The following is a 22834-nucleotide window of genomic DNA, read 5'->3' as shown; positions in this document are numbered from 1 at the left end:
GGTTTATGAATTGTTAACCTGTGAGGAAACACTTTCTCAACAAGAGTACAATGCTTATGTACAGTTCCTTTTTCCTTTATTTTTACATATGCCACTCATTTCAAAAGTGACTCAGATCAGCACTTTTTTCCTTCATCTTTTTTTAGTGAGGTTATTCCATACATTTCCAATAAAGTTCAGATTATTTTATCACAGTCTCCATCCTAGGATCCCACGATATCCTAATTGATTTAAAAATTTTTTTCATATATTCAGGTTCAATTTTTGTGCTATAAAGTTAGGACTTGACAAAAGCATAGTGTTTTATATCTATCATTACAGTATTACATGGAATAGTCTCACTGCTCCAAAAAGTTCCCTTGGCTTCACCTATTCAAGTCTCCCTGACCTTGAACTTATGGTAACCATTAACCTGTTTGTAATCTTTATACAGTTTATTTATAGTTTTTTATATGTAGTTTTCCCTTTTAGAATGTGATATAAATGATATACAATACATAGCCTTCTCAGACTGGCTTCTTTCACTTAGCAATATGCCTTTAAGATTCATCTTTGTCTTCGTGTTGCCTGATAGCTAATTTTCCTTCTTTTTTTTTTTTGGCTGACTAGTACTCCAATTGTATGGATATACCACTGCTTGTTTATCCATTCACTGACTGAAAGACACTTTGGTTGCTTCCAATTCTTGAATATGAATAAAGTTGCTATGAACAGTTGTGTGCAGGTTTTGGTTGTGGACATATGTTTTCAAATCAGTTGGATAAATACCTAGGAGTGCAACTGGTGGTTTGCTAAAGGCTATATTTAGCTTTGTAAGAAACTGCAAAATGGTCTTCCAAAATGGCTGTACCATTTTGTATTTATACCAGCAATGAATGAGAGTCCCTATTGCTCTGCATCCTTGTCAATATTTTGCTACTGTCAGCTTTTAAATTTTAGCCATGCTAATATATGTGTAATAGTATCTTATTGTTTTAATTTTCATTTCTCTAATGACAAATGATGTTGAGCATCTTTTCATTTGCCTATTTGATACCTATATGTCTTCACTGCCATGTCTGTTCTTATCTTTTGCCCATTTTATAATTGCGCTGTTTGTTTTCTTATTGTTGAGTATTAAGAGTTCTTTGTACATTTTAGATACAAGTCCTTGATCAAATATATGTCTGTGGCTTGTCTTTTCATTCCCTTAACAGTGAAGAGCAGTCATTTATTAAGTCCAACTTACAATGTTCTTCTTTCATGGATGCTTTTGGTGTTGTATCTAAAACCTTATCACCAAACTTGAGGCCATAAATATTTTCTCTATGTTTTCTTCTAGAAGTTTTATATTATAGTTTGCATTTTACAAGTAGGTTTTTGATCAGTTTTGAGTTGATTTCTGTGAAAGGTGAGCCAGTGTTGTTGTTGTTGTTTTTCTCATAAGGTTCTCCTTAAAAGACTGCTTCGGAGAGCTATCTTGATGGAGTTTTAGCATAGAAAAACAAACAAAAACAGTAACAGCCAACAGCACCTCATAGCTTTTGAAGTTAATGTTTACAGACATCAATAATAGAGGTGTAATGTCTGGATCTAAGGGAGAAACTCTTCCTATAGCAATCTGCCATGGCCAGACCATATCTATGGTTTAGTATGCTTTGCTCTGGGTGGCAACTTGATTTAATAGTGAAATTGGTAAGCTGGAATTCATCTAGAGAGTGATTGGTATGATAAAGAGTCTGGGCACAATTGTTACAGCTGTTTTCATGATATGTCTATTTCCCTATCTCTTTTATTCCTAGACACTGAATAGCTTGTGGGCAGGACATATATATTTTCATCATATATGCCCAGAACCTAGCACTTAGTATGTGTTAAGTAAGTATTTAATTAGTGAAATCAGTGAAGAAGTTAAGGATGTTTAATATAGAAAATAAGAATTCCTCAGACAATATATCCCTTTGAATAGCCACCATATCTCTTGGGAAGAGGATGTATGATAATTATCAACAGACATTTGAAGGGCTATCATGCAGAAAAGGGATTAGAACCAAGACAGAATTCACAGGGTACAGAATTTCAACTCATTATACATAAGAGGAGGCTGTCTTATGGTGAGCCTGCAATCACTGAAAAAATTAAAAGAGTTTGGCTGAATCTCTGCGGGATATCAGGAGAGGGGGCTTTTGCATTGAGAAGGAGAGTGAATGAACCACTTTCTGTGTCTTTCAATGCTGAAGCTCTTGGGCTCTAACAGATCTAGTACACAGTCAAATTAAGAATTTCAAAAGCTCTAAGAACAGAAATAATTATGGTATCCTATTCAAAATTAAAAACAAAAATTTGTAATTCAAAATTAAAAACAAAAATCTATATTATAAAGTATTTGTTAGGAATTCCAATAAAGGTCATGTGTTCCCATGATTACTTGTCTTTTTCTTTTTTATACAGCAAGTATAAACTATTCCCCCTTAATTCTCCCTTTCTCTCTTTCATGCTGTTCCTTTTGCAGGACCATACACATATGATTATTTCTGCTTATTGCCCAGTACTGACTTTCTGATTCTAGGTACAAGACAAGGAGTATGCCAAGACTTCTTTTGGAATCATCTGTAAAACTAAAAACAAACAAACAGAAAACTACTCTGAAGAAACCCCAGGCAAAGGCAGGAAAGTCCATGGCCTTTTCATTTAAAATGTTCACTTATAATAACTATAGCAGCAATAAATCTGGAGACTGTCTAGTCCATAGTATAAAATGCAGTTATGCATTTCAAAAATAAGAGCCACCTACAACTGATATACAACGCTTGCCAGCTCTCAAACCACTAACATTCATAATGATGATCTAGAGATGGTGATGCTATTCAAGTACAGCCTTAATCAAAGATGAGATGACTTATATTCCATTTAGTTTTAAATTTTAAGTTTTTTCCCATTGTGCTCTAATTCTTTGAAAATTGATCGATGTGCCAAAACACATGATTAAACAGAACATCTTAGGCCTTGATCAAATATATGTGATAACAGAATTCAAGGCAAAAGCTAATTTGTTAATGACTATCAACTTACAAATGCTGTACTAACTTGTTGATTATATTTATCACATGAATGTTTTTCATTGTAGCTAAGTAAGTTTCATACTTTCCTCTCATGGTATCTTAATTGTTGAACAAATTTACAGGTCAGGTCATGCATTATTTCCCAAGAATTCTGTGAAAAACCAAATGTTGAACTAAGTGAATATTGATTTATTTATAACACTTTGGTATTCAGAAAACTAGTTCTTTGATTCAACTGGTCTTGATTGTTACTTTAACTCCTATAAGAAACCTGTTAGAGCTTTCATGGAAAGGGAAGGAGAGTGAACCTTTTCTTATAAGTAATGTGAGTCATTTTCTCCCCCATCCTAGAGCTGCCACCGAGCTGATATATTCTCATGATGAATTGACCTCCCCAAGTTACAACGGAAAAGGTACACTGAAATAACCTTGCCAGGCCTTGTTATGAGGGTTAGTGCTTGCTTAAGAAAAATAAACTGCTCCCTGAGGCAATGATACTGGATTAAAGATTTGAAATGAACCCTTGGTGAACCATAATTATTTTTTTAAAAGACTTATTTATAATTTTAAAAAGCAGATAAAAAAATACTTACTGGAACATCAACATATTTTGCGGCTGCTTTCACCTTAAGTGGAAAAGAGATAATTATGAGAATTATTTTCTTAACTGTTTGATAAGTACTGTGACAGCAGTCAAAAGACAGCAGAGGAGAACTCATTCAAAATACTCACAGTGAATGACAGAATGGATGAAAAGAAAGTGCCTTCGTCATATCTTGACAGCTTAGACAACACCCCTTCCAACACTGAAACAAACTAGAATACAGTTTATAGTGAGTATTTAGGATAGTACTGTGCATACAAACAAATAACGGGGCAAACAATTCTTGGACCAACTTCTCCCGTGGCACAAAAATCTGAAATGTATAAACTGACACAATGACAAAATCTCATTTTGAAGATGAACTCTAAGGTCCTTTTACATTGCTGGAAAAAATACGCACATTTTTTTTAAGCTAAAAGAACAATGTGTAATAGGAGTCTGGTTACTATGTGTGAGATAACTTAAACCATTAGTAAATAACTTTAAATCCCTGTGACTCTTCCTTAATATAATCTTCAAGTCCAATATAGATGTTTATAAGTCCTCATCACAGGAAAAAATGTTGTAACTGTGTATGGGGATGGACTTATTTTGGTGATCATTTTGCAATTTATACAGATATCAAATCATTATGTTGTATACCTGCAACTAACATAATGTTGTATGTCAATGACACCTCAATAAAAAAATAGAGAGAGATGTTTCGAGGCAACGACGGTCAAACTTCATCAAATTCCTTTCTATCATATATCACTCGACCATTCCCCAACTTTTTCTATCTACAGAAGAGGTTGAATGACAAAGAACAGATAATGAAAAGGTGTAACATTTGGGGCCCTTGTAACATTGAAATGAAGTATGATACAGCAGCTAACGAGTATTCACCAAGCAGTTCCAACTGGGACATGTAAGGCTCATCCCTGCTTTCAGAAGCTTACAAAGTAATTGGGGAGCTCAAACAGATACACACACTGCAGAGTGCAATGAAAAGAGCACCAGATTGAGAAAATAAATCCTGATTCTGTCATTGACTGACTGCTATGTGGGCTCCAGCCAACCAGTGCACCGGTTCCCCCATCAGTCAATGGTGTATTTGTGTTGGTGGGTGTGGAATTAAAATTGTCTTAAGAGTTTTACATTTCTAAAACTTTATATTTCTATGAAATGAGTTAAGACATATACACTGTAATGTAATTAAAAATGTGGAGAATTTTATTTCATTGAGCATAAACATTAAGGTCTGGCATAAAGATAAATAAGAGATATTAATAAGGATCTAGTGCCCTACATCTTTCCTCTTTAGAAGCAAAATAATATGCACTATTGACAAATTATACCTTCCCATAGGGAAAATACTGACAAGGTTTTTTAAATACAAAAAGGGAAATTAATGAAGGCTGGTTTTTGTTCACATAGCAGCTTCTTCAACAAAGTGATAATAGTTCTAGGGACACAGCTTATTGGTTTCGGGTGAGCAGAGAACTCGCTGAGAGTGCACAGGAGATAATCTTTTCTCTATGGCTGGCCAATTACTGCAAAATAGTTTATGCAAAAGAAACAAAAACTTCCCTACAGGTTTCTCCGTCACATCATTTGCGACATGATGTAAGAACACAGAAACAAATTCATGTGAACTGTTGACTAAAATTTTATTTTTAAAGAATGAGAACTATGTATGTTTGGTTAGTTATCCTAGGGGATACAAACAGCAAAAAACCATAAAATTACAAATTGCTCACAACTAAAAGTCAATGTAGCACTTTCCTCCTGCCCATTAAGATTTCTTACCAATCACAGCTGGCTAACTCAACTTGTTGTGGTTGGCAAAAACCCAGAAGACCTATACTCCAGGGCTATGACCAGGGGAAGGGAAATGCCAAACTTAATGGCCCTCTGTGGAAAATGCCTATCTCTTGTAACTCAAATCTTCAAAGCCAGTGTGTGATGGGTGATATCATTTGCCACGAGGAGAGCGACAATTGCTATGGTTACCAGACAACGTGAACGACTGAAGGCTCTAGCATAGCACCTGGTTCTTGGTGCCTTCAAGTGAGTATCTGTTTACACAGGTGAGGGATGCTGAGGGACTAGGCAAAGTAGAGGCAGACCCTGTGGATGGATTTAGAAGCTCTTAGCTCGAGTTGAGGCTCTGCCACTCTCTGGCTGTGAGACAACAGTCTGGACATTCAGCTTCTCTAGCCTCAGTGTACTCATCAGTAAAACGGGGAAAATGTCACTGCCCTGCTCACAGTAAGGATGGTGTGAAAATCAGCAGAGATGATTTAGGTGAAGGGACTGTGAGAATGGCAACACACTAAGAGATGTAAAGAATGAATATCATTGGTATGATGAGCTAAATCACTAGCCCTTATATGTCTAAAAACCTACACATGTTAAGTCACAAGTTAACGGGGGTAGCCTTGGGATTGTTTAGTGATAAGGAGAAATCATGCATTTGGTTACCAGCGAATGGGTCTAATTCAATGAAATGATATCTGTGGAGGCAGGAGAGAGTTGATGCTGTAAGTCAGAAGACCCATGTCGGAATCCCGTCTGTTTCAAGGTCATGTGACTGACGGTAGAGGAGGGAGGCTTTGGACACAGGTGGTCTGGCTCCAAAGCCTGTGTTCTTTGCCATCACACTACAGAGTTGTAAGCATTAAATGATATGACATAACTGATGTGCCTGGCATATAATAAGTGCTCAATAAATGCTATTTTCTTCTTATTATTGAGCACCTAATATGGGAAATACAAAAAAAAAAAAAAAAATGAGTCTTAGACCCTTCCCGCCAGGAATGCCCAAACTAGTAGGAGAGACAGACATGTACACAGTTGGTCATGACACAAGGTAGGAAGTGATGAGGGACAAACAGTGTAACTGAAACTGACTTCCACTGAAGGATACTGGGTAAGCTTCATCTGCATGGTGGCACAGGGGCTGAGCAAAAGGGTAGCAGAAATAGAGTAGCTAAAACAATACTCGGGGAAGCCCATTAGCAGATGACCTTAGGGCAGAAGTTGCCCCACTGTGGCACCTGACAGCCTGTCTGGCTCGTCTTCTCTTTAGAGTGTGAAGCAGCACCAGGTTATATCCCACTAAGTCCAGTCTGTGCACCGGTGGTCTGCTGCATGCATGTCACAGCATTCTTGGCCTCCACTTTAACAATAGTGCAGAGCCTCTCCCTGGGATCCTCCCTACCCCAAATGGTCCCTGGGGAGGCCCCAATACAGCAGGGACGCTAAGTGCTTACATGGCAGTGAACAGCGCTGCACCTCTGGGAACAACCTCGTGAGCCATACAGTTCCAACAGGAAGGCTTTCTTTGTAAGATTTCTGTCAAGGCACACGTGGTGGAAGAGCTACCTTAAAACCCAAAATCTATTAAGATTGACGGATAATGATGTAGTTTCCATCTGGCTATTTTTTTTTTTTTTTTTTTTTTTTTGTGATACGCGGGCCTCTCACTGCTGTGGCCTCTCCCGTTGCGGAGCAGAGGCTCCGGACGCGCAGGCTCAGCGGCCATGGCTCATGGGCCCAGCCGCTCGGCGGCACGTGGGATCTTCCCGGACCGGGGCACGAACCAGTGTCCCCTGCATCGGCAGGCGGACTCTCAACCACTGCGCCACCAGGGAAGCCCCATCTGGCTTTTAATTGTAGAAAACAGCAAGATTCCAAAGGAATCCCGCTAAATGCTGGGTTTAGTTGCTGTGTCTTTAACTGCTTCCTGTGAACTTTCTCTGTACAGCTCAGGCAGTATATAAATACTTACAGGTTCACCTTGCACTCTCTGTTCTCCTGAGGGTGTCAGGTTGGAATGAAACCCTGTAATCTCTTTGTTTCCCTGCTTTTTATTGCGGATGTCATTTACTGGGTTTGTCTGAGTAATATTTAGCACCCAAAGTCTGTCTGGGTCGTTACCAACTTTGCCTCATTATGTACACTCTCAGGGAAATTAAAGATGAAGGTACGTTGAAATGACTGGTAGAATGAAACATGGAGTATGCCACAGGCATGTTGGTTTCAATTCCCTGCTGGATTTGAACAGGGTATAGGATTCATTTTCCTACATGTATGGAAAGTAGAACGACAAATTCTGAGAAGTGATAGGAACGGTTCAGCTGTAGATTGGTGGGTTCAAAACACGCAGCTCTTACTTTTTTCAACTGTGAAATTTCGGGAAGTAAAAAAGGAATATTTGCATCATTTACACTGCAAGTTATTAAATCTTCCACAGAAAAAAAGATGCATCCGTAAACAAGACTAATCATGAAAAACTAGGTGTATTTTGGAGGCGGGGAGGATAAATAGGGCTGGAGATATCTATCAGATGTTTTATTTTTGTTTGGTACAATCAGGACTGACTAGTACTGTTAAAAATCCACCTGGGGGCTTCCCTGGTGGCGCAGTGGTTGAGAATCCACCTGCCGATGCAGGGGACACGGGTTCGTGCCCCGGTCCGGGAAGATCCCACATACCGCGGAGCAGCTGGGCCCGTGAGCCATAGCCGCTGAGCCTGTGCATCCGGAGCCTGTGCTCAGCAATGGGAGAGGCCACAACAGTGAGAGGCCCGCGTACCACAAAAAAAAAAAAAAAAAAAAAAAAAAAAAAAAAAAAAATCCACCTGGAACCAGAATGTCATGGATTAGAAGAAAGCAGGTTTCCTTCCCTGAACTGGAATGTTATGATACAATGGAATACAATCCTCGTTTCTCCCACTGTGTATCCACGTCCTCTCTGAACCTTTGTTCCAAATGACTCTGAAAAGGTCCTTCCAGATTATCCAGATCGGTACTGAGGATGGACAGGACCTGACAGCACATATTTATACAACATGTCTTGTTCTGCACAGTATCTCAGACAACTTCCAAAACAGCACACCTAGCCCGGATGTTGGTGAAGTCTCCACATTTCTCTCATTGCTCCTTTCTCCCATGTCTCCCAAACAGACTGAACTATGTTAGTTTGTATTTCTTTTCTTCTAATGACTCCTAACAGTGCATGTTATTCCTTTCAAGCACATTCTTGGGTTTGAACAGTTGTCTTCTGAATACATTGTCTTGATCCAAACAAGTAAATTTAACCAAGTTAACTTAATCAGACTGAATTGGTGGTGGTGGAGGAGATATTTTAATTGCATCATCTCGACAGTCAGGTCAGATTTGTTCTCTGTCCCTCTTAAGAGAGATTCAGGGGAAAATATTCTAGGTTATTAAAAAGAATAGGTGTTGTGTGTATGTATATGTACTTACACCTACATACCTATAGATCTATATATGTACTTAGTGAAAAAGTATACACTCTTTCCTAAATCCCTTTTTGCAATAATTGAGAATTCAGGAAGTCGAATATACTGCTATGGTCTTTTAATTCATACCCAGAATTGACTGAGCCCCTGTGACTGGAGTTCATGGTGAGAATGATCACTTTCTCACTCTTTGCTCTGTTGACCATTTCCTCCAACCAGTTCTTTCCCACAGCCTTCCCAGTTTTTCTTTAGCATCCTTATGTTACACACAATGAATTCCACTCTCATCTACCTGACTCACAGCTGTCCCACACGATTGCCCGCCCAAGCTGGTCCCACGGTGCGTATGCCTGCACGTAACAAATATCGAAGGAAATATCCACAGAGCCAGGACATATAAAGGGGACATAAGAAGACTGGGCAGTGAAGCTCCCATTCTTTTCCTCTCTGATCTTGCTGAGTTCTGTGTGCTGTTGTGCAAAGATGACAGGCTTAGGGCTACAGGGTCAAGTCCTGGCCCCTCCGCCAGCCACTGTAAAACCGTGGGCCTCTGTTTCCTCATCTGTGAACAAGGAGACTGGACTCTGGGTGGATCAGGTCTGCCTTGGGAGATGGGGCTACACAGGTAGGCTCTGGCCTGCTTCCCCTCCTCAATCAGAACAGCTTTGCTTCCACCAGTGTTGTATCTGGGGTGCTACCTAAGATATATTTGAAGACATTAAATATATCTCATAAACATCATAAAAGTATACAGAAATATGTCTTATAAACATTACAGAAATGTTTGAAAAGTCTCTGTTAGACAATCTCAGGGTTCTCTTACAACTCTAGCATCGTGTGTGCTATAGGACTTCAGAGCCTGGGGAGAAAAGATGTGGGTCCCTGGAAGCCTCCATACACAAACATATATATGGATCTTTGCTTTATTTATTTATTTTTTGATGTGGACTTTTTTTTTTTTTTTTTTTTGCGGTATGTGGGCCTCTCGCTGTTGGGGCCTCTCCCGTTGCAGAGCACAGGCTCCGGACGCACAGGCTCAGCGGCCATGGCCCACGGGCCCAGTCGCCCTGCGGCTTGTGGGATCTTCCCGGACCGGGGCACGAACCTGCGTCCCCTGCATCGGCAGGCGGACTCTCAACCACTGTGCCACCAGGGAAGCCCCCTGTGGATCATTTTTAAAAGTCTTTATTGAATTTGTTACAATATTGCTTCTGTTTCATATTTTGGTTTTTTGGCCACAAGGCATGTGGGATCTTAGTTCCCTGACCAGGGATCGAACCCACACACCCTGAACTGGAAGTGAAGTCTTTAACCACTGGACCTCCAGGGACGTCCCCAGAATTTTTGCTTTAGACTGAGAAAAGGCTGTAGGTTTTCTTCTCATCCAGTATGCCTGCTTTTTTAAATACGGAAACTGAGTCATGCAAGGAGACCCAGCTGGTAACATGAAGAAACAGGAATGGAGTCCAGTTCTCCTAAACCTCCCACAGTTTATCTGACTGAATTAATTCTAATATAAGGCAGCAATAAATATAGCATTTCTTGTATCCTTTCCTTGGCAAGAGTTAATGTTCCTGCCTTCATTTTTTTTCTTGGTAAAAATTATCTAAGTCCTTTTCTGGCTAGAAGCTTCTTTTTTGTTTTTGTTTTTGCTTTCTTTAAAATGGTTTTTATTTCTTCCATTTCATTTCTCCATGTCTTCCACAGGAGTTCCACTTATAACATATATGCCTGAGAACAGCAGCCACTGATAGAATCATGTTCAATGGCTGAAATCTTATAATCGCATTGGTATTTTGATCCCATATCCTTCCTGTGAACTCCAGCCCCAAATACCTAAATATCTGAATGTCCCCCTTGCTATCTCCTCCTTCAGGTATCTCAGAGGCAGCTCAATTCCCCCATGTCCAATACTGACATGGGTTGTTGCCTCCAAATCTGTCCCTCTTCCAGGGCACCCTGCATCACTGAATGGCACAAAATCCATCTCCTGCTTCAGGCTATAAAACTAGAAATAATTGTCAATGTTTTCCCTTCTCTCCCCATTACTAACCCCTTGTCTTAGTCTGCTCAGGCTGCTATAACACAATGCCATAGACTGGGTGGCTTATAAACCACAGTAACTTCTCATACTCTGGACGCTGAGAAGGCTATAGTCAAGGTGCTGGATGATTTAATGTCTGGTGAGGACTCAATTGCTGGTTCATAGATAATATCTTCTGGCTGTGTTTTCACATGGCAGAAGGGACTCAGGAGCGATGTGGGGTATTATTTATAACAAAGTGAATCAGCTATATGTATACATATATCCTCATATCCCTTCCCTCTTGAGTCTCCCTCCTACCCTCCCTATCCGACCCCTCTAGGTGGTCCCAAACCACCGAGCTGATCTCCCTGTGTTACGTGGCTGCTTCCCACTAGCTATCTATTTTACATTTGGTAGTGTATATATGTCAATGTCACTTTCTCACTTCGTTCCAGCTTCCCCTTCCCCATGTCCTCAAGTCCATTCTCTATGTCTGCATCTTTATTCTGATCCTGCCACTAGGTTCTTCAGAACCTTTTTTTTTTTTAGATTCCATATATATGTGTTAGCATACGGTATCTGCTCTTCTCTTTCTGACTTACTTCACTCTGTATGACAGACTCTAGGTCCATCCAGCTCACTACAAATAACTCAACTTCATTTCTTTTTTTTCTTTTTTCTTTTTTTTTTTTTTGCGGTATGCGGGCTTCTCACTGTTGTGGCCTCTCCCATTGTGGACCACAGGCTCTGGACGTGCAGGCTCAGCAGTCATAGCTCACGGGCCCAGCTGCCCCGCCGCATGTGGGATCTTCCCGGACCGGGGCATGAACCCGTGTCCCCTGCATCAGCAGGCGGACTCTCAACCACTGCGTCACCAGGGAAGCCCAATTTCATTTCTTTTTATGGCTGAGTAATATTCCATTGTGTATATGTGCCACATCTCCTTTATCTATTCATCTGCTGATGGACACTTATGTTGCTTCCATGTCCTAGCTATTGTAAATAGTGCTGCAGTGAACACTGTGGTACATGACTCTCTTTGAATTATAATTTTCTCAGGGTATATGCCCAATAGTGGGATTACTGAGTCATCTGGTAGTTCTGTTTTTAGTTTAAGGAACCTCCATACTGTTCTCCATAGTGGCTGTATCAATTTACATGCCCACCAACAGTGCAAGAGGGTTTCCTTTTCTCCACACCCTCTCCAGCATTTATTGTTTGTAGATTTTTTTGATGATGGCCATTCTGACTGGTGTGAGGTGATACCTCATTGTAGTTTTGATTTGCATTTCTCTAATGATTAGTGATGTTGAGTGTCCTTTCGTGTGTTTGTTGTCAATCTGTATATCTTCTTTGGAGAAATGTCTATTTAGGTCTTCTGCCCATTTTTGGATTGGGTTGTTTGTTTTTTTTAAGTTGAGCTGCATGAGCTGCTTGTATGTTTTTGAGATTAATCCTTAGTCAGTTACTTCATTTGCAAATATTTTCTCCCACTCTGAGGGTTGTCTTTTCATCTTCTTTAGGGTTTCCTTTGCTGTGCAAAAGTTTTTAAGTTTCATTAGGTCCCATTTGTTTATTTTTGTTTTTATTTCCATTTCTCTAAGAAGTGGGTCAAAAAGGATCTTGCTGTGATTTATGTCATAGAGTGTTCTGCCTATGTTTTCCTCTAAGAGTTTTATACTTTCTGGCCTTACGTTTAGGTCTTTAATCCATTTTGAGTTTATTTTTGTATATGGTGTTAGGGAGTGTTCTAATTTCATTCTTTTACATGTAGCTGTCCAGTTTTCCCAGCACCATTTATTGAAGAGGCTGTCTTTTCTCCATTGTATATTCTTGCCTCCTTTATCAAAGATAAGGTGACCACATGTACGTGGGTTTATCTCTGGGCTCTCTATTCTGTTCCATTGATCTATATTTCTGTTTTTGTGCCAGTATCATACTGTCTTTGCTTTTTTTTTTTTTTTGCGGTACACGGGTCTCTTACTGTTGTGGCCTCTCCCATTGCGGAGCACAGGCTCCGGACGCACAGGCCCAGCGGCCATGGTTGACGGGCCCAGCTGCTCCGCGGCATGTGGGATCTTCCCGGACCGGGGCACGAACCCGCATCCCCTGCATCGGCAGGTGGACTCTCAACCACTGCGCCACCAGGGAAGCCCTACCATACTGTCTTGATGACTGTAGTTTTGTAGTATAGTCTGAAGTCAGGGAGCCTGATTCCTCCAGCCCCATTTTTCATTCACAAGATTGCTTTGGCTATTCGGGGTCTTTTGTGTTTCCATATAAATTGTGATATTTTTTGTTCTACTTCTGTGAAAAATGCCAGTGGTAGTTTGATAGGGATTGCATTGACTCTGTAGATTGCCTTGGGTAGTATAGTCATTTTCACAATGTTGATTCTTCCAATCCAAGAATATGGTATATCTCTCCATCTATTTGTATCATCTTTAATTTCTTTCATCAGTGTCTTACAATTTTCTGCATACATGTCTTTTGTCTCCCTAGGTCGGTTTATTTCTAGGTATTTTATTCATTTTGTTGCACTGGTAAATGGGAGTGTTTCCTTAATTTCTCTTTCATATTTTTCATCATTAGTGTATAGGAATGTAAGAGATTTCTGTGTATTAATTTTGTACCCTGCTACTTTACCAGATTGATTGATTAGCTCTAGTAGTTTTCTGGTAGCATCTTTAGGATTCTCTATGTATATATAGTATCATGTCATCTGCAGACAGTGACAGTTTTACTTCTTCTTTTCTGATTTGGACTCCTTTTATTTCTTTTTCTTCTCTGATTGTTGTGGTTAAAACTTCCAACACTATGTTGAATAACAGTGGTGAGAGTGGGCAACCTTGTCTTATTCCTGATCTTAGTGGAGATGGTTTCAGTTTTTCAGCATTGAGAATGATGTTGGCTGTGGGTTTGTCATATATGGCCTTTATTACGTTGAGGTAAGTTCCCTCTATGCCTACTTTCTTGATGGTTTTTATCATAAATTTGTGTGAATTTTGTTGAAAGCTTTTTCTGCATCTGTTGAGATGATCATATGGTTTTTATCCTGCAGCTTGTTAATATGGTGTATCACATTGATTTGCGTATATTGAAGAATCCTTGCATTCCTGGGATAAACCTCACTTGATCATGGTGTATGGTCCTTTTAATGTGCTGTTGGATTCTGTTTGCTAGTATTTTGTTGAGGATTTTTGCATCTAAGTTCTTCAGTGATATTAGCCTGTAGTTTTCTTTTCTTATGACATCTTTGTCTGGTTTTGGTATCAGTGTGATATGGTGGCCTCATAGAATGAGTTTGGGAGTGTTCCTCCCTCTGCTATATTTTGGAAGAGTTTGAGAAGGATAGGTGTTAGCTCTTCTGTAAATGTTTGATAGAATTTGCCTGGAAGCCATCTGGTCCTGGGCTTTTGTTTGTTGGAAGATTTTTAATCACAGTTTCAATTTCAGTACTTGTGATTGGTCTGTTTATGTTTTCTATTTCTTCCTGGTTCAATCTTGGAAGGTTGTGTTTTTCTAAGAATTGTACATTTCTTCTATGTTGTCCATTTGATTGGCATATAGTTGCTTGTTATAATCTCTCATGATCCTTTGTATTTCTGCAGTGTCAGTTTTTACTTCTCCTTTTTCATTTCTAATTCTGTTGGTTTGTGTCTTCTCCCTTTTTTTCTTGATGAGTCTGGATAATGGTTTATCAATTTTGTTTATCTTCTCAAAGAACCAGCTTTTAGTTTTATTGATCTTTTCTATTTTTTCCTTCATTTCTTTTTCATTTATTTCTGATCTGATCTTTATGATTTCTTTCCTTCTGCTAACTAGTTTTTTTTGTTCTTCTTTCTCTAATTGCTTTAGGTGTAAGGTTAGGTTGTTTATCTGACATTTTTCTTGTTTTCTGAGGTAGGATTGTTTTGCTATAAACTTCCCTCTTAGAATTGCTTTTGCTGCATCCCATAGGTTCTGGGTCATCGTGTTTTCATTGTCATTTCTTTCTAGGTATTTTTTTATTTCCTATTTGATTTCTTCAGTGATCTCTTGGTTATTTACTAGCATATTGTTTAGCCTCCATGTATTTGTATTTTTTACAGTTTATTTTTCTGTAATTCATATCTAGTCTCATAGCATTGTGGTTGGTAAAGATACTTGATACGATTTCAATTTTCTTAAATTTACCAAGGCTTGATTTGTGACCCAAGATATGATCTATCCTGGAGAATGTTCCATGAGCACTTGAGAAGCAAGTGTATTCTGTTGTTTTTGGATGGAATGACTTATAAATATCAATTAAGTCCATCTGGTTTAATGTGTCATTTAAAGCTTGTGTTTCCTTGTTTATTTTCATTTTGGATGATCTGTCCATTGGTGAAAGTGGGGTGTTACAGTCCCCTACTATGATTGTGTTACTGTCAATTTCCCCTTTTACGGCTGTTATCATTTACCTTATGTATTGAGATGCTCCTATGTCGGGTGCATAAATATTTACAATTGTTATATCTTCTTGGATTGATCCCTTGATCATTATGTAGTGTCCTTCTTTGTCTCTTGTAATAGTCTTTATTTTAAAGTCTATTTTGTGTGATATGGGAATTGCTACTCCAGCTTTCTTTTGATTTCCATTTGCATGGAATATCTTTTTCCGTCCCCTCACTTTCAGTCTGTATGTGTCCCTAGGTCTGAAGTGGGTCTCTTATAGACAGTATATATATGGGTCTTGTTTTTGTATCCATTCAGGCAGTCTATGTCTTTAGGTTGGAGCATTTAATCCATTTGTATTTAAGATAATTCTTGATATGTATGTTCCTATTACCATTTTCTTAATTGTTTTGGGTTTGTTTTTGTATGTCTTCTCCTTCTCTTGTGTTTCCTGCCTAGAGAAGTTCCTTTAGCTTTTGTTGTAAAGCTGGTTTGGTGGTGCTGAATTCTCTTAGCTTTTGCTTATCTGTAAAGGTTTTAATTTCTCTGTCGAACTTGAATGAGGTCCTTGCTGGGTAGGGTAATCTTGGTCGTAGGTTTTTCCTTTTCATCACTCTAAATGTCCTGCCACTCCCTTCTGGCTTGCAGAGTTTCTGCTAAGAAATCAGCTGGTAACCTTATGGGGATTCCCTTGTATGTTATTTGTTGCTTTTCTCTTGCTGCTTTTAATATTTTTTCTTTGTATTTAATTTTTGATAGTTTGGTTAATATGTGTCTTGGCGTGTTTCTCCTTGGATTTATCCTGTATGGGACTATCTGTACTTCCTGGACTTGATTGACTATTTCCTTTCCCATATTAGGGAAGTTTTCAACTATAATCTCTTCAAATATTTTCTCAGTCCCTTTCTTTTTCTCTTCTTCTTCTGGGACCCCTATAATTCGAATGTTGGTGCATTTAATGTTGTCCCAGAGGTCTTTGAGACTGTCCTCAATTCTTTTCATTCTTTTTTCTTTATTCTGCTCTGCAGTAGTTATTTCCACTATTTCATCTTCCAGGTCACTCATCCGTTCTTCTGTCTCAGTTATTCTGCTACTGATTCCTTGTAGAGAATTTTTAATTTCATTTTTTGTGTTGTTCATCATTGTTTGTTTGCTCTTTAGTTCTTTCAGGTCCTTGTTAAATGTTTCTTGCATTTTCTCCATTCTATTTCCAAGATTTTGGATCATCTTTACTATCATTACTCTGAATTCTTTTTTCAGGTAGACTGCCTATTTTTCTCTTCATTTGTTTGGTCTGGTGGGTTTTTACCTTGCTCCTTCATCTACTGCGTATTTCTCTGTCTTCTCATTTTGCTTAACTTACTGTGTTTAGGGTCTCCTTTTTGCAGGCTGCAGGTTTGTAATTCCCGTTGTTTTTGGTGTCTGTCCGCAGAGGGTAAGGTTCATTCAGTGGATTGTGTAGGCTTCATGGTGGAGGGGACTGATGCCTGTGTTCTGGTGGATGAGGTTGGATCTTGTTTTTCTGGTGGGCAGGACCACGTCTGGTGGTGTGTTTTGGGGTATCTGTGAACTTATTATGATTTTAGGCAGTCTCTCTGCTAATGGGTGGGATTGTGTTCCTGTCTTGCTAGTTGTCTGGCATGGGGTGTCCAGCACTGGAGCTTGCTGGTCATTCAGTGGAGCTGGGTCTTAGCGTTGAAACAGAGATCTCTGGGAGTGCTGTTGCTGATTGGGGGCCAGGAGGTCTCTGGTGGTCTAATGTCTTGAACTCAGCTCTCCCACCTCAGAGGCTCAGGCCTGACACCTGGCTGGAACACCAAGACCCTGTCAGCCACATACCTCCTGTTGCTTGAGGATCCACATTTCTTCTGGAAAGGACATAAATCTGGCAATCTCACTTCAGGCCTAGCCATCCACCTTTTCTCCCTTTGTGCTTAGTCTGTTTCACTTGCTCATAATGGGCCCCATGCAGAGGCCTTGCCCCTGGCCTTCAGACCAGAGCTCCTCGTGAAACGGCTGAGCCGACACCTCAGCTCGGGATGTGCACTGAAGCTCCTCACAGGACATTCAACTCCTGTGGGGTGTTTTTATAAGGCCACTAATCCCACTTGTGATGGCTCTAACCTCATGACCTTATCACCTCCCAAAGGTCCCACCACCAAATACCATCACATTAGGGATTAGTTTTCAACATATGAATTTTGGGGGGACACAAACATTCAGTCTATGGCACCTTGCCCATTGTATATCTTAAATGTCTTTGGACTAGTCCAACAGAGACCAATGTTACAGCCTCCTTACTACTCCCTCTCAATGTGTTTGTTGTGGGTAATCAAATGAATTGTCTTACAATGCAAATATGATTAACTCTATACCCGTACTCCCTGCCTCTCCAACCCTTCAGTGACTTCTCATTGCTCTAATGATGAAGACATTAAACTCCTCAGGCCTGTAGTGGGCTTTTAACCATGATTCCATACTACATCTCAGGTACAGAGTTGGATTATCATCAGCATATAGTTAAACCAGAAGTGTGAAAGTCACAGATATATATGGAATGAGTTCAAAAGAAGACTAAAGATGGAAACCCAAGAATCCCAGCATTTAGCTGCTAGGTGGAAAGAGAACATAGAGATGGAAAGCCAAGATCTTTTCTAGGCATGGGAAATGTGTGTGCAGGTGGGACACATCCTGTTGAGTGTTACATGTGATTAAGAGCCCTGGATCATTCTCAAAATATTTGTGAAGACATGTGGATAAAAGGAGGATGCAGAAGTAGAACTGAAGAGAAGAGATGAAAAGAATGTAGCAAACATATTTCTCAATATGCACAGAAGAATTAAAATATGGGCAGAAACATTTGGGATACAATACAAGGAATTCACTATTTTATGTATCTACTTTATATTGAATTAATTAATATGCTATAAAAATGTCTAGGACACAGCTCTTAGAATTTGCCAGAATAAAGACAGTTAATGTAGAAGTTACATATTTTAATTTTTAGTCTTTTGCTTTTTACTGATTTCCTGGAGATCTGGAATCAGCAAGTGCATTGGATTAGGAATCTGAAACTCAAAGGTTTGAATCCCAACTCTTGCACTTATTAGGTGTGTGACTCTGACCAGTTTACTATACTACTTTGAAGAGTACATTCGTCTCTGTGAAATAGGGTAAGTCCACCCATTCCATAAGTGCTATGTAGTTTGAATTAAATAACATATGTACAGTGGCTGCTTCACAGTAGGTACTCCATAAATACCTCCTTAAAAAAAATCATTTCTTCTTTGGTGAAGACAAATGGGAACATACTATCTAAGGGGTTGTCTTGTTTTTAAATATACTGAAGTTTTAAGGTAGTTTGCATGTCCATGGAGGGTCATCAGAGCAGTGGTTCTCAAAGTCTGGCTCAGGAACTCCTACATCAAAATCACCATGGTGACTGGTTAAACATGCACATTCCTGCCCTTCTTCCAAAACTTCTGGAAAGCAGGCCTAAGGCATCTGTATTTTAAAAAGCTCTCAGGCAATTTTTTGGCATGCTAACATTTAAGGATTGTATTACAGAATCCTATTCATCTTTGCTTAATGAAGTAAAATGCACCATTTATTGTCATCTTCGATGGAAGCTTAAGATGGTTGTCAAAACTATAAGATTAATTTATTTCATACTTTTCAACTAAAGATTATTAAAAAGTGCCATATGACTGCAGGAGAAAGGATCCAGAGAGAAAAACTATAATCTAGACCTGATTTCTAAATATAATAGCTAGTTACATTAGGCTATATATGTTAAAATTAACTACAATTAAGTAAAATCAAAATTTCAATTCCTCAGTTGCACTAGCCACATCTCAAGTGTTCCGCAACCACATGTGGCTACTAGTTACCATACTGGATGGTGAAGGATAAACATTTCTATCATCACAGAGAGTTGTATTTCATAGTGCTGATCTCTAGGACACCATTTCCCAGCTTGACTCAAATATACTATTTTTTCAATTCACCAGATGCATTTAATATAGAAAAATTTAAGTTTTTTACTTTGCCAGAAACAAATGCAGAAAAGATGTATAGACCTTCCTGCCTTTTCTGCAACCCTTCCTCCCCTTCGCCCCAAACCAAAACTAGTTGTAGCCTTTTTGCCTTGTTGCCTATTTAACCCTTTATCAACTGCATGCTTGCAATTCAGTGGCTCTCTTTATGTACCCTTCTCACAAAAGACAACCTCCACAGGAGAACTGTGCTGCTGCTGGGGAGGCTCTACCCGGATAAAATTTCCCTGGATGGCTCGCCGACAATAAAGGTGCAGGGTTAACTATGTCTGTTCTGTGGGCTGTAAGGTGCTGGGTTGGGCTCCTGGGAGGGTGGGAATCTCATGGTTCTTCCTGTAGGAACTTCATTCTCCAGTGATCCACCTCTTCCTCTACCTCCCAGATGGTTTTCCTGTTAACCCTTCCCCTTTCCCCCTGCTGGTGAATTTGTGTTGTAAGTGTAGGTGTTCAGTGCTGGGGTAGAAGCTGGGGGGACAAGAACAAACTGGGGAGGTGGTGCAGTTCTAAAATCCCCTTTCTTTGTGACTTTTTTCTACCTCAAGACCTGCTACCAGAGAATTAGGAAGCACAAAACAATTTGAACCCCACCACCCCCGAATTAACTATAATCCCACCACCCAGATAAAAGCTCTGTTGGTACTGTGGTGTTTATCTGTCTTTTCTCTATGTGATGACAATTCAGATCATAGATTACATTTCTAAATATTCAGCTTTTTTCCCACTTACCACTATATTATGAAATTTTCCTTTAACATTATAGTCTTTGAAAGCAAACTTTCTTAATATAGATGTCCCATAATTTACTTTACCGTTGCCCTCATGTTAAAGTTGATTCCAGTATTTTTCATTGGAAATAATGTGATATCTATCAATGCATATACATTTTGTGCATCTCTCTGAGTAGTAAGAAAAAAAAACGCAGAAAGAATTTTAGGTGAACAGGTATTAATGTACTTGATATAGTTCCAAACTATCTTCTAGAAAGGTTGTAGCCATTTATACTCACATAAATAGAAAATGTGAGTGTCCCACTTCACCTTTCCTACAACTGGGTGATAACTTAAAAACATCTATGCTAATTTGCCATAAAAATATTATATACATTTTAGTTTTATTGGTATTCCTTAAACCATTGAGGCTTAACAGTTTCCTTGCTTATTGGCCATCTCTATTTTTTTCTTTTCTAAACAACGTGTCCTTTGTCTGTTTATTGAATTGAGGGTGGCTTTTCCTTTGCTTTTTGTACATTCTTCCAATTGTTTTATGAAGCCTGGTCTAGGGCTCTTTGATCCAGCACCCGCTCTTATGAAAGTGCCTCTTTGGGAGAACTCCATCCTCTCTCCTCACCCTCTTTCAGCTCCCCGTTCTCTCCGGTTGTTCATCTCTTTTCCTATCAGACCCTGATCTCAAATGTCATCTATGGCAGTCTGTTCCACCTTAGTGGGATTTTAAATCTCCTAATCATTCAATGGAACACTCACTTATACTTCATTTCTCCTTACACAACTAAAGGCCATAGCTTTTGTCAAAGATCTCTGAAGCCTCAAATGGGAAGTGGTGGGAGACCTCTGAGAGTGGAGGACCTCAGACACCACCATGCCAGTCTTCTCTGCCCGCCTGTGAGACCAGTCCTAGAGTCCCAGTTGCTGTCACCACAAAAAAATAGGCTAAATTCAGGAACTGATGATGACTCAACTCATCCCTGGAGACAAACAATAAGAGGACATGAATTTGAAAGAATAAGGTATTACTGGAAGATAGAGTTATTTTTAGAAGGACAACAATTGCAAGAAAAGCCAAAATTAATTATAAATGAAAAATCAAAAGTTACTGACAAAGTGTTCATAATTTGCTCACAACTTTTCTTAAAATTTGAACTTTTCTTGCATCTGTCTTTAAAGCTACTATTTCTCAATTAGGTATTTAGAAACCTAAGACAGATATTTCGAAAAATTCTCAGTTGAAAATTATTTAATTTGATTTCAAAAGGTAAATAAAAAATACCTTACCTTGGAAACTAGAAGTGAAATGATTTCTTTTACAGTGTTGTCAATCAAATCATCTATTTTCGAATGGTACTGTTGCTAGATATTAAAAGACAATGATGCATTAGTTGATGTGGACACAAAACTTTTGTCGCAAGTCATAAATGTTTTAAAGCTACTAGTTATGGCATATCAGATTTATACAAAATGACCATTTTGCACATTAGGAGAACAAAACCTTGAAAACGATCCACCCAATCAACAGTTTTTACATTGTGCGGTTTGAAAATTTTCCCATGTGCTCTGTTGAGTTAAGCAGCTAATGGGGTTATTATATAGATGAATTGAGTTCTTATTCTTATTCAGGCGGAGGAATGTGAAGGATACTTTTTGTCTTCTCCTCTATAATTAAGGTGGCCGTGTATTTTTCTAAAGGGTTGGTTTAGCTGGAGAAGCAAAAAGACTGGAAAAAGATTTAATTAATACAGCATTTCATGTCTGACAACTCTCATTCATAAGTTATTTTAAATGTGCTCTAGAAATAAAATGAGCTCCCAATTGTTCACACTGAAAGGACATTTTTGTCAGTACAGAGGGAGCTGCAGTTTATACAATTCTTACAATATGCTCAAGCAAGGGCAAAATTAGAATTTCATCAACAAAGGTGATAGATGGTAACAAATTAATAGGCCATAAAAGGTATAATGAAACGGCACTCACTCTCCATAGTTTTATTACTGCTTCCTCTGAAAAAGACGCCTTTAAGTAAATGCAAAAAAGATGTATTTAAAATAAACCTGAAAGACTCTTCTTTTGCTTTCCTTAGAGAATACTAGAGAGTTCCCTTCTTAAACTAGCAGGAGCTTCGGGCTTTGACAGCGTGTGAAGGCACACTTCACAGAGAATGTGACTTGTAAAGACTAACCCTATCTTGATGGTTCAAGGCTTCTTGGAACAGCTAACATAATGCATAGAGTAAAAGTACTCAGGTCACTATAAACATTAGACCAACTTAACAGCTGCTGGGTGAATGGTTTCGAAAGATGTAAGTTTTTGAAAGCGATTTTTTCTTCTGAAAACATGTCTCAAAGTTTCCACACAGAACAAAACATCAACTTAGGTCTGCGTTGGAATACGCAGGAATGAGGTCTCCCCACAGGCTCTGACAGACAGTTACAAGCCATCATTTACCTGCACAAATAATTAAGAAAGGAAGCATAATTTTGGAGCATGTGAATTATTTTCTTTTCCTGCTTGTGTGTGTGTAGGCATGTGTGTGTTGACAAGTGGTCTAAAATTAAGCACGCATATATGAACAAGGAAAGTTCTAGGTATGTATTCCACTCGGTGAAACAAAATACTAAGCGTCCATCTCACGTAAAGCCTTACTGATCCACAAATTTGTGCTCCCCAAAGGACAAACAGAACGGAAACCTAGGTGGGGAATTTCTACTGCTGT

At 39.0% G+C, this 22834-nt stretch overlaps 1 protein-coding gene across 7 annotated transcripts in view; it reads right to left on the bottom strand.

The window, feature by feature from the left end:
- Positions 1–22834, bottom strand: part of CADPS2 (calcium dependent secretion activator 2) — a 544229-nt gene that overhangs the window by 39876 nt on the left and 481519 nt on the right. For 6 of the 7 annotated variants that reach the window (XM_059073595.2, XM_059073599.2, XM_059073604.2 and 3 more), the window contains 3 exons: positions 21400–21474; positions 3774–3857; positions 3635–3667 (listed from right to left, as the gene is read on the bottom strand). In XM_059073595.2, coding sequence (XP_058929578.1) covers positions 3635–3667; positions 3774–3857; positions 21400–21474 — 192 coding nt within the window. The remainder of the gene's footprint in view (positions 1–3634; positions 3668–3773; positions 3858–21399; positions 21475–22834) is intronic. The other variant, XM_067042266.1, reaches the window with a different exon arrangement.

The sequence above is a fragment of the Kogia breviceps genome, chromosome 9 (assembly GCF_026419965.1).
Source record: "Kogia breviceps isolate mKogBre1 chromosome 9, mKogBre1 haplotype 1, whole genome shotgun sequence".
NCBI lineage: Eukaryota > Metazoa > Chordata > Mammalia > Artiodactyla > Physeteridae > Kogia > Kogia breviceps.
This window is presented reverse-complemented; position numbering and strand designations above follow the sequence as displayed.